Raw genomic sequence first — 12,759 nt, 5'->3', positions numbered from 1 at the left:
ACAATAACACGTTAACTAATGCAGAAAATAAAATAAACATTACTTACTCATCAGATCGATTTTGAGGGAAATCCAGCCTTTACTCAGCGCGTCTTCTTCCAGAAAGTAACAGTAGCAGCGATGAACTCGTCACTGACGCTTTGTTTATGCTCCGCGCGCGCGGGTCACGTGGTTATTTGCATGTGAACGAGAGGGGGCGGGATCTCATTAAAAATAATGAGTTAGACGGGACAGACTGGACATCGTGTTGGTTTCATACGGATTACTTTATCACAGAATATTTGTTTTCGATATGACTTATTTCATTTGAAAGAAGACACTTGAAGCTTTCTATAGAGATAACTCTCATGTTTCTGTGTTGAGTATTTGCTGAGTTACACTTCATTTTAGTGACGCATTTCTGAAAACAGATCGCGGAGACGGAGAAGACCGAGAGCGCACGCTGTTTGTTTTCTTTATTCTTCAAAAGCACAAAGTTTAGTTGTTATTATGAGTGAATACAAATAAAAGAAGACCCCTTACAGACTCGAATGGTGTATTGCTCTTATCTGAACGATCAAAAATGGCAGAGTAATTCAAGCTCATTTCTGCCTTATCAGGAAAATCTGCCCCAAAACGGGTATTCGCGTTTGTCGGGCTCAGAGGGTTAACTAGACTAAAACTCAGACAATAAACTGGCTCCGTAAAGTGCTATCACTAGGAGAGCAATAAACGCAGACATACTCGGTAACTTGTGCAGGATCTAAGTGGGTGTTATATAGTGTGTGTAATAGTTTTCAGGTGAGCGTGTGATTGGTACAGCTGTGTGTAATCAGTGCAATGGATTATGGGAAATGCAGTCCAGGGTGATGTGTAACAGTCTCTGTGGTGTGTAAGTCAATATAATGGAAGGGCGACCTCTGGTGGCAATCGGACAGAAGGTCACGGACCGGATTCGTTACATATAGACTGAAAAAGCAATTAGGCTATTCTAGGATCAAAAGATCAATCAGATTAAATATGCAATGAATGTACATAATAAAAGATTAAAACAATATTGCCTTTTAAAATATTACCCCCCTCCCCCCACCTCTAATAAATCAGCTTCTTCTCTTTGTTCTTCTCCCTCCAGGTTTTATTCCAGTCTGCACTTTGGGTCTTTCTCAGGTCGGCCGTATTAACCTGGGTCAGAATGTTAGCAGCCTACGCTACTTCGCCATCTGTGGGCTCCAAGAAGGCTTTGAGCCATTTGCCATCAATATGAAGAGAGACATCACAATGTGGTTCAGTAAGAGCCTCCCCCAGTATGTTCCAGTGCCCACCGACCACAACCACATTGAGGTACTGTGTTTAAGCAATTTTTGTGTCAGTTTAAAGGTATAGATAAAGTTTATGAACCTTATTATTGTTCTCATGTGACCTGTAGGTCTCTCGTGTGGATGGAACCATAGACAGCGCCCCCTGTATTAAAATAACCCACAAGACTTTTGGATCCCAAAATGCCAACACAGACATGCTGTTCTTCAGACTAAGCATGCCTGTAGAGTTCCACCTGACATTCAAGGTGCCTGCAGGCACCACTCCCCTCACACGAACCCTCACCATCCCTGAAGAAGAGGTGCTAGAGGTGGACCCCGACTCTGACTTTGAGGTGCTGAAGAAGTCAGCCAGTCGCAAAGAGCAGGAGGAGAAGGAAAAGGACCCATCCGTGCCCAAAGATATCCCAAGCATTAAGGAAAATGACAAAGACACTGCATCCGAGAAAGGAAAGAAGAAAGGGTGAGATCTGAGGACTTTTATGAAGTTTATGCTAACATTTGTATGTTTACCCTTGTGAAAGAGAAGTACACTTCAGCATACTTTTCAAAAGGAAATTTTATACTTTAAAAGAAAGCACTTGACCCACTTAATTAGAACTTAAGTTCATATTTATATGTAATTTCATAATAACGTCTTTTGTTTTGGAAATATGGTTAAAGTGTACTGCCAAATGTACTGACAAGCATTTATGGTAAACTAAGATAGGCTAAAGATAAGACAACGATAAGATTTTAATATCATTTTATTGAAACTTGTATATTATGTTCATGTATTTAAATATATTTGTAATTACACATTTGTAATGATGAAGTTGCAATTTAGTACATTTAAAATATATTAATTTTAAAAATGTTAAATGTTGAAAAACACCCTCAAAATTCTTCCCTCAGATTCCTGTTTAAAGCTAAAAAGGCAGCCATGAGTGCTTCTCCTCCACCTCCACCTATTATGCCCCGTTTGATTGAGGATGTGGTGCCTGACGATCGTGATGACCCAGAAATCATCCTCAATACGACCACAGTCAGTCTTCATTACAAGATCTGTAAAATATAACACACTCTTTGCTCTTTTTTTTACTTATGTGTCTCTCTCTCCGTCTCAACTTTGCAGTATTATTACTCAGTCCGTATCTTCGCCGGTCAAGAACCTAGCGGGGTATGGGTGGGTTGGGTCACCCCAGACTTCCACATGTATGACCTCAACTTTGACCTGTCTAAGGTCCGTACTGTCACTGTGACTGTTGGAGACGACAAGGGCAACATACATGACAGGTGAGGTGATATAAAAATTCAGCTCACTGATCTGCCATGTCAAATTACTGAAATGTGGGCCAACGAGGACAAACACAAAAAGCTGCAGTGCGGAGAAGCGTTTAGTTAAAAATAAATGTTCGGTATAGTGAGGTGATGTAGGTGAATATCGATTTTGGTGATGTAAGAGCAGTGCATCAGTGGCCTAGTTCAGTCACTGACCATCAGAATTTTAAAGTGTAATGCCTATATTTATCATATTTTCAGTGTAGTATTTTGGATGTGCAACACACATTTAAAACTTTTGGATCTAGAAAAATAACTGAAATAAAATGTATTTTCACTAAACAGCCTTGAAACAAGATAAATGTATTTGAGAACCGAATTAAAAAATATATTTTTCAGAGAATATATTTTGAATTTCTTGTGCCATTGGCAAATAGTTCTTATTTTAAGCACAAACCTCACTATTTATTATGCTTGAAATGGGTTAAGAAAAATACTTAATGAAAAACATATTATATGCAAATAAGATTTAATTAAAATTATTAAATTATGAATTATGATTTTCTATTGAAGTAAATGGATATCAGCTAAAAAATATATATATTTTTAGTGTCTCTTATGCTTACCAAGGCTGCATTGATTTTATTGAAAGTACAGTAAAATATCAATGCAATTTAAAATAATTTTAGTTTTAATTTAATATAATTTTTCTATTTTCTATTTATAAAACAGAATTAATTGCTGTATTGTCAAAGCTGAAATTTCTGCAGTCTTTACTTCAGTCTTCAGTGACACTTGATCTTTCAGAAATCATTCCAATATGCTGATTTGGTGCTGAAGAAACACCATTTATTTTAAAAAGAACAATATTTATTCAAAATAGAATTCTAAAATAGAAATATATAAATCCTTTCTAAATAAAATGTCTCATTACAAAGAAAGAAAGACCACAAACTTTTTGACGGTATTGTATTATTGTATAATTTTGAGTAAGCTACAAAATATTTGTTCATTCATCCCTTAAGAAAACTTGCAATATTCTGTTTGCTTATCAGTATGAGGAGGAGTAACTGCTATATGGTGTGGGGAGGAGAGTTTGGCAGCAGCACCCAGCAGAGGTTCAGCCAGGAGGATCTGGTGATTGGTTGCTTGGTTGACCTGGCAACAGGTCTCATGAATTTCACAGCCAATGGCAAAGAGATCAACACTTTCTACCAGGTAAGTGAAGATAATCTCTTCAAAGGAGGAATTGTAGTGGCACTCAAAAAATCCCTGTTAGGAGTGCATTTTCTTCATTTGAACTCATATGTATACATATGCTCTGTCAGGTGGAGCCAAACACTAAGCTGTTCCCAGCTGTGTTTGTATTGCCGACCAGCCAGAACATGCTGCAGCTGGAACTCGGAAAACTCAAGGTCTGCACTATCCTCTGCTTCTGGCACTAAAAGTCATCAGTTTTCTTTTATAAATACTTTTACTAAACATTTGTAGCCTTAAATTTCTCACTTTTTTCTGCATCCCATAGAATATCATGCCTCTTTCGGCGGCCATGTTCCGTAGTGAGCGCAAGAACCCGGTGCCCCAGTGTCCTCCTCGGCTGGATGTTGAAATGCTGACCCCTGTGATCTGGAGCCGGATGCCTAACCACTTCCTGAATCCAAAAGTTGGGCGAGTGAGCGAGAGGCACGGCTGGATGGTGGAATGTACAGAGCCTCTCACCATGATGGCTCTGCATATACCTGAAGAGAACAGGTACAGGAGAACGAGACAAGAACAAAATAAAACTAAAATGAAAACAATACCCCACAGGAAAAACAGCAAAAACCAGCCTTAGCTGGTTGGCCAGTCTTAGCTGGTTTAAGCTGATCTCCCAGCCTAGCCAAGCGGATTTTAGCTGGTTGTTCAGCTGGTCTCCCAGCCAGCCTGACCAGCTAAAGAAGAAGAAATGCCCTCTAAAAGCATCCTGTAAACCAGTTATGACCACGCTGGAAGACCAGCTAAAACCAGCCAACCAGTTTAGGCTGGTTTTAACTGTTTTTGTTCTGCAGGGAATTGAAAAAATCTATCTATCTATCTATCTATCTATCTATCTATCTATCTATCTATCTATCTATCTATCTATCTATGCAACTACCTTGCAACCATGTAGCAACCACCTAAAACACCCTAGAAACTAGAAACAACACCCTATCAATGGCCCATAAAACCCTAGCAACCACATAGCAACACCCTAGCAACCACCTAACAATGACAATGAACACCCTAGCAACTGCCTACCAACCACCCAGAAGATTCTAGCAAACAAATAGCAACACCCTAGCAAGTCGTGACTATGAACACCCTAACAACCACCCAGGACACCCTAGCAACCATGTAGTAACCATCTAGAACACCCTAATAACCACCTAGCAGCCACCTAGAAAGCCACCCTAGAAACTGCATAACATCACCCTAGCAACCACCTAGTAACTACCCAGAACACCCTATATACCACATGGCTATAGCCTAGAAACCACACAGCAATCACTCAGAACACCCTAGCAACTGCATAGTAACACCCTAGCAATCACCAAACAGTGACTACGGACACCCTAACAACCACTCAAAACACCCTATTAACCACAAAGCAACACCCTAGCAACCCCATAACAAAAACACCCAAAACACGCAACCAAACGCATAGCAACATCTTAGCAATGATCCAGAAAACCCTAGCAACCACCCAGAACACCATAGCAACACCCTAGCAAACCACCAAACAATGACCCAAACCCACCTTAGCTACCACGAAGTAACACTCAGAGCATCCTGACATCCACATAGCAACACCCAAATGCCTAGCAGCCACCCAGAGCAATATAGTAACTTCCATAATCTGAGAAGAGGGCGGGACTCGGGAGAAACAACTCTCTCCAGTACTTTCAGTTTGGACTGCAGTACCCATTTCAACCACTAGCTGTCAATATTAAAGGGATAGTATATCCAAAAAAGAAAATTCTGTCATTAATTGCTCACCCTCATGTCATTCCAAACCTGTAAGACCTTCGTTCATATTCAGAACACAAATTAAAACAATTTTGATGAAATCCAAGAGCTTTCTGACCCTGCACAGACAGCAATGCAGCTGACACATTCAAGGCCCTGAAAGGTAGTAAGGACATTGTTAAATTAGTCCATGTGACATCGGTGGTTCAACCTTAATTTTATGAAGCTACAAGAATAATTTTTGTGCGTAAAGAAAACAAAAATAATTCATTCATTCAATGATTTCTAATTATCTGGGTCAGCCTCCACCGCCATTCACAAGAGTACCACGATGCATGCACTGCAGCTTGGAATGCACACGCATATGTTGTGGTACTGTCGTGAACATGCATCGAAGACTGACATGGAAGAGAAAAGTTGTTGAATAAAGCTGTTATTGTTTTCTTTGTGCACAAAAAGGTTCTGTCTATGGAGGGTCAGAAAGCTCTCGAATTTCATCAAAAATATCATATATATATATATATATATATATATTCTATATATTTGTGTTCCACAGATGAACGAAACGAAGGTCTAATGGGTTTGGAATGACACAAGGGTAAGTAATTAATGACAGAATTTTTGGAGGAATTAACCCTTTAATATACTGAAGCATTAAAATCTAAAATTTCTTTCTGACCAGGCTTTCTCAAACCGACATCAAAGTTTGTCTTGACAATATTTTTTTTTTATCTAGTTGTGTATTGTTCAATAGTGGAAATGTTTCTCTCTCACATGCAGGTGTATTGACATCCTGGAACTTTCCGAGCAGCATGACTTACTGAAGTTCCACTATCACACTTTGATGCTTTATTGTGCCGTGTGCGCATTGGGCAACAACCGTGTGGCCCACGCCCTCTGCAGCCACGTGGACGAATCACAGCTCTTCTACGCTATTGAGAGCACCTACCTGCCTGGTCCTCTCCGCAGTGGCTTCTATGACCTTCTCATCAGTATCCACCTGGAGTCAGCCAAACGCAACCGCTTGGGAACCAATCGTGAGTTTATTGTTCCCATGACAGAAGAGACGCTCAGCATCAAACTTTTCCCGGATGCAGAGGCGGCCAATGACCTGCCAGGAGTTGGTCTCACGACCTGCCTCAGACCCAAGCTACACTTCTCCCCCATCAACTTTGTGGGTACTGACCCAGATCTGTACACCCTAAGCCCCATCATCCCTCTGCAGGTACAATGAGGATACAGTGGAGTCCAAAACTGATTGCTGTTAGACATATAATATCTGTTGATGTTAATATCTGCACTCTTTCTTCCCTTACAGGAGCTAAAGACCAAGGCTCTAAGCATGCTTACCGAAGCCGTGTTCGATGGCAGCCAGGCCATGCGCGATCCTGTTGGGGGCAGTGTTGAGTTCCACTTCGTTCCTATTCTCAAACTCATCAGCACCCTCCTCATTATGGGCATCTTCAATGATGAAGACGTCAAGCACATTCTCAAGATGATTGATCCCAATGTGTTCGGAAAGAAAGAGGATACAGGAGAGACAGAGGAACCAGGAGAGGAAGCTGCTCCCAAAGAGGAAGGAGAGGAGGTGAAGGAGAAAGAAGAAGCGGCTGAAGGAGAGGAGGAAGCCGTGGATGAGGGAGTTGGGGAGGAGGAGGAGGATGAGGAGCTGAAAGCTCTGAAGAAGGAGGAGGGACAGGAAGGAGAAGAGGTTGAGAAGGCAGTAGAGGAGGAGGAGGGAGAAAAGGTGGAAGGAGAAAAAGCCGAGGAGGAAAAGGAGGCAGAAGAAGTAGGCGAGGAGGCCAAAGAGGAGGAAGAGGAGGCACTGGAGGAGGGACTACTTCAAATGAAGCTGCCAGAGTCTGTAAAACTGCAGGCAAGTTTAATAGCTAGATCTATCTATCTATCTATCTATCTATCTATCTATCTATCTATCTATCTATCTATCTATCTATCTATCTATCTATCTATCTATCTATCTATCTATCTATCTATCTATCTATCTATCTATCTATCTATCTATCTATCTATCTATCTTTCTGTCTACATATTTGTATATGCTTTGAATATAAATACTATATTATTGTATAAGTCCAGGTGATATGTGAAAATTCTCTGAAACTTTTTCAGAGAATAAAAAGGTGAAACAGAAAAAAAGGTGATGTCTTAATTTTGATGGTCAAGGATTACAATGTTACCATATACAACAACCTAAACTTTTCATATGAGCAGTTAATGGTGAAGTCAGCAAGTGTGAGAAGGAAATCACAGTATCTGAGTATCACAGCATTTACAATAGACCAGATTATTGCTATTAATTTTTTCTTTCTTTGATAACTAATATTTTATTCAATAATACATTAAAAGATTGTTTTCAAGAATACAATAATATATTTCAGAAATATAAAAAAATAATCTCAAGTAAGTGTTTTTTCTCTTGCCTCTCAGGTAAAGTCAGGTAAGGAAAAGGAAAGGAAAGGAAAGGAAAGGAAAGGAAAGGAAAGGAAAGGAAAGGAAAGGAAAGGATGTGACATGACGTGTCCCAAACTCAGAATTTGTTCTCTGCATTTCACCCATCCAAGTGTGCACACACAGCACTGAGTAGTGAACAAACACACACTCACCATGAACATACACCCGGAGCGGTGAGCAGCCATTTTTTTGCTGCAGAGCCCGGGTAGCAGTTGGGGGTTTGGTGCCTTGCTCAAGGGTCTCACCTCAGTCGTGTCGTGGTATTGAGGGTGGAAGAGAGCGCTGGTCATTCACTCCCCCACCACCTTTTCCAAATCTCTAACCATTAGGCCACGACTGCCCCTAAAGGTGGTAGGCGGAAACACTCTAATACATTCTTGTTCTCGCTCAACAACGCTCTGACATCAAACACAGATGGCAACGCAATCCGATGAACAGTTAATAGTGAATTCAGTGACTTTATGAGAAGGATTACAATGAAATCGCAATATCTCAAAAGATGCGGAATGAAATTTCAAACATATTTCAATCACTCTCTAGGGCCAGAATTGTCTATTATGTTGTCCACAAGGGGGAAGCCTGGGTCCTGCCCACGGGCGGGTACACACAGGTGAACTGCTAATATTTGATGTAACGGGTGGAATCATTTTTATGTGTAGGGTACAGGTGCGGGCCGGACTGTGACAAGCACGGGCAGGTTGCGGGTTCAATAGCCAAGACTATTTTGACTCAATCCAGTACACGCTAAGCAATGTAACCAATAGCGCTGCCACTGATTGACAGCTGTAGTGATCATATTAAAGGGAGCACTCTTTGCTTGCTTTCTGTATTTACTCTATTCACGATTTGAATAAAAGTTATAATAAATGATTTTTTTTCTCGCTCATGTAGCAGATTTAATGCGGGTGCGGTTTGGGTTGCAGTTTTTATGTCAAACGGGCCGAATTAGGGCTTAAATGAGTGTTTCTGTCGGATAACGTGTCAGGTGTTCTTTTAATTACTCTGGATGTGGGAAGACCTTTCCACCAGCCAGGAACGGTGAATGAAAATGTTCTGGAAAGTGATTTTAGATCTCAGGCTTCTGGAGGGGATATAGATTCGTAAGAGTGAGTGGAAGTAGGAGGGTGCTGAGCCTGTGGCTGTTCTGTATGCAAACATCAATGTCTTGAACTTGATGCAAGCCGCAAGCGGTAGCCAGTGCAGGAAGATAAAGAGAGGTGTAACGTGGGCCCTTGTGGGCTTTATGAAGACCAGTCATGCTGCTGCATTCTGAATCATTTGTAGAGGTTTGATTGCGCACGATGGAAGTTCAGCCAGAAGAGCATTGCAATAGTCCAGCCTAGAAATGACAAGAGCCTGGACAAGAAGTTGTGCCGCATGCTCTGTTCGGAAGGGCCTGATCCTCCTGATGTTGTGCAATGCAAACCTGCATGATCGAGCTGTCTTTACAATGTGGTCCTTGAAGGTCAGCTGGTCACCATAGAATAGTTGTTGATGTTCCTAGTTGGATGGTGAAATCATGCTGTAGAATTTGAGTGGCAGGGAAGACAAGAAGCTCATTCTTTGCAAGGTTGAGCTCCAGGTGATGTTCCTTCTTCCATGCCGAGATGTTTGCCAGGCAGCCTGAGATCCATGCAGCTACTGTTGGATTGTCTGGTTGAAATGAAAGATAGAGCTGTGTGTCATCAGCATAGCAATGGTAGGAGAAACCATGTGCTTGTATAATGGGTCCCAGTGATATAGTATATATGGTGAAGAGAAGGGGTCCAAGAATTGATCCCTGAAGAACCCTAGTGACCAGTTGATGTGCTTTGGATACCTCTCCTCCCCAGAAAACCCTGAAAAACCTACCTGTGAGATAAGATTCAAACCAGTGGAGTGCAGTTCCTGTGATGGGAGAAAGGAAAATCTGATGATTTACAGTGTCAAAAGTGGCAGATAGAACCAGCAGAATGAGAACTGATGATTTGGAATCCGCTTTCGCAATCTGCAGGGCTATAGTGACCGACAGTAAAGCAGTCTCATTTGAAGGGCAGCTTCTGAAACCTGTTTGGTTGATGTTTAGTTGGTCATTCTGTGAAAGAAATAATGTAACTGTGTCTATAAAGGTGTGAACCAAATGATCCATTCTATTAGAATAACAAAGGAATAGCATTCCTCAGGAATGTCTTGTAGATTGCAGGATCTCCAGCGGGAGGTACTAACAGTATCTGTTGTTTGTAGCCCTTTTGCTTCAGGTATAAAATTCTAGGGTTAAGATTGTTTGAAGTATTACGTGCTAACATCGCTACTGAAGAACTGCTACACGACCTTCTTCAAAAAATTCTTCTCCAAACAAGAGTTTTGGTTAAGCCTACTTAATTTTTTGTATTAGAGAAATCTAGTACATTTGTGAGCCAGCCAAACAGCTGCTCAGCAAAATACACTAAAGTTGATGATACATGGGGCTACTTTTTAGGTTAGAAGGGTGTGAGAGAAAGGGAAGTGGTTAGAGAGAGCAGCTGGGGTGGAGTCTTCTGGACGAATCCAGGTCTCAGTCAAGCCCAAGATACTAAGTGTATACTGAGAAGCAATGGTTGAAATGAAGTCTGTTTTTGACAGCTGACTGACAATTCCAGAGACCCACAGAAAAAGAAAGAGGTGCAATAAAAGAGGTTCAGATAGAACACAGGTTAGCAAGATTGTGTTGCTGTCTGCATTTGATGTTAGAGCATCTTTGAGAGAGAACAAAATTACCGCCTACCTGATTCTGCATGAGAGGTAAGAAAAAATACATTTACCTGAGATATATATATTTTTTATATCTCTGAAATATATGAGTGTATTCTTGAAAACAATCTTTTATTGTATTACTGAATAAAATATTAACTGATTATCAAAGAGAGAAAAAAATAATAGCCATAATATGGACTATTGTAAGTGCGGTGATACTGTGATTTCCTTCTCACACTGCTGATTTCACCATTAACTAACTGTTTAACTGAACAGTTTATGTTGTTGTATATGGTATCATTGTAGTCCTTGTCCATCATAACATAGGGGTAGACATTACCTTTTCTGTTGTCATATTTGGTTCAGGAGATATGACACAAAATACATAATTTGATTATGGCAGAAAGTAAAATGGTTGCCATAGCCCACCATGAGGTGTTTTTGTGATGGCTCCATTTCTGAAAGTGTTCAGGGCCCCAACCTGTACAATTGTACCAAGTTTCATGCTTTTATGAAAAAGTGAATATTTCACCTCAGACTTTGCACATATTACCTGGACTATATAATATATTATGTATACTTATATTTACTGTATCTATGTGTTTCTTCCTCTCTTTCAGATGTGCACCCTTCTACAGTATTTCTGTGACTGTGAGCTCAGACACAGAGTTGAAGCTATTTTGGCATTCTCTAATAAATTTGTACAGGATATCCAGTCAAACCAGCGTGAACGATACAAAGAACTAATGAGAGCATTTACTATGAGTGCTGCAGAGACCGCTCGCAGGACCAGAGAGTTTCGCTCTCCTCCTCTGGAACAAGTATAATACACAACTCTTTACTTTAAACCCACATACTGCATGATTTTAAATGCTTTCAGAGAGACTAATCACTGATTATGTGCATATACATGTAGGTTTTCCTGTTGACTAACTTCAAGCACAGCCCTGAAGAAGAGGATTGCCCCGTACCAGAGGAAGTGCGAGAAACCCTCCAGAGTTTCCACAATGAGATCCTGAATCACTGTGGTCAGTGTTCAAAATATGTAAAAAAATAAAAAAAGACTGCACGGCCACATTATAAACACCAAGCATTTTGCAGTTGCAAAATCATCTTGTGAAATTTTGTACAACTAATTCAGTGTCTGGTTTTTCTTCTGAAGATTCAAACTGAAAAATTATGACAAACTAAACAAATTATGAAGAGTTAATGACTGATCGAGACAAAACAATATCTACTGGACTACAATGTGGTTCTTTTCTATATTTGTTTTTGTACCTCAGGTGTCCATGTAGAAGAAGAAGCAGAGGAGGAAGAGGTAGAAGCGTCTCTGAAAGGGAGACTGCTCAGTTTAGTGGAGAAGATCAAGACCTTTAGGAAGAAAAAGGAGGATGAGGAACCAGAACCAGAGGAAGAGCCCAAACCTAGTAAGTAAATGTAGTAAAATATCTTGAGAAGGTTGTTCAGATTCACCTCATCTCATTAATGCAATTGTTGAAAAAAAATATTTTTGCTTTTAGTTCAAAATGTTACTATTTTTTTATTTTTAGTGTTAGTCTAACATTTCCAGAACATTCTATGCCTCAGGTACTTTACAGGAACTGATATCCCACACAATGATCCACTGGGCTCAGGAGTCCTTTATTCAGAACCCTGAGCTGGTGCGGCTCATGTTCAGTCTTCTTCACCGGCAGTATGACGCACTGGGAGAGCTGACCCGGGCCCTGCCAAAGGCCTATGCCATTAGCGCTGTGTCCATACAGGACACAATGGACCTACTGGAGTGCCTGGGACAGATCCGTTCCCTTCTCATCGTCCAGATGGGCCCAGAAGAGGAGAGACTTATGATTCAGAGCATCGGGTGGGTACTTCAAATGACTGGATATCGTTTTTGTTTTGTTTTTTTGTTTTTTTAACTCTCTCATGCGTGTTTATTTGATAAAAATATATTGTGAAATATTATTATAATTTAAAACAACTGTTGTCTTTTTTAAATATATGTTAAATATTTTAATATATGATTCAATGTAATGTA

At 40.4% G+C, this 12,759-nt stretch overlaps 1 protein-coding gene across 1 annotated transcript in view; it reads left to right on the top strand.

Annotated features, from left to right (window-relative positions):
• LOC306888329 (ryanodine receptor 1-like) overlaps positions 1–12,759 on the top strand; it is a 136,839-nt gene that overhangs the window by 64,476 nt on the left and 59,604 nt on the right. The window contains exons 29-41 of the mRNA XM_079446545.1: positions 1,112–1,320; positions 1,406–1,758; positions 2,190–2,319; positions 2,410–2,570; positions 3,611–3,773; positions 3,884–3,970; positions 4,081–4,307; positions 6,321–6,765; positions 6,859–7,416; positions 11,345–11,545; positions 11,641–11,752; positions 12,008–12,151; positions 12,312–12,585. Of these exons, the coding sequence (XP_079302671.1) occupies positions 1,112–1,320; positions 1,406–1,758; positions 2,190–2,319; positions 2,410–2,570; positions 3,611–3,773; positions 3,884–3,970; positions 4,081–4,307; positions 6,321–6,765; positions 6,859–7,416; positions 11,345–11,545; positions 11,641–11,752; positions 12,008–12,151; positions 12,312–12,585 (3,064 nt within the window). The remainder of the gene's footprint in view (positions 1–1,111; positions 1,321–1,405; positions 1,759–2,189; positions 2,320–2,409; positions 2,571–3,610; positions 3,774–3,883; positions 3,971–4,080; positions 4,308–6,320; positions 6,766–6,858; positions 7,417–11,344; positions 11,546–11,640; positions 11,753–12,007; positions 12,152–12,311; positions 12,586–12,759) is intronic.

This window comes from Barbus barbus, assembly GCF_936440315.1.
Source record: "Barbus barbus genome assembly, chromosome: 22".
Lineage (NCBI taxonomy): Eukaryota > Metazoa > Chordata > Actinopteri > Cypriniformes > Cyprinidae > Barbus > Barbus barbus.
Note: the sequence above shows the minus strand (reverse complement) of the source record. Positions and strands in the feature narration are given on the sequence as shown.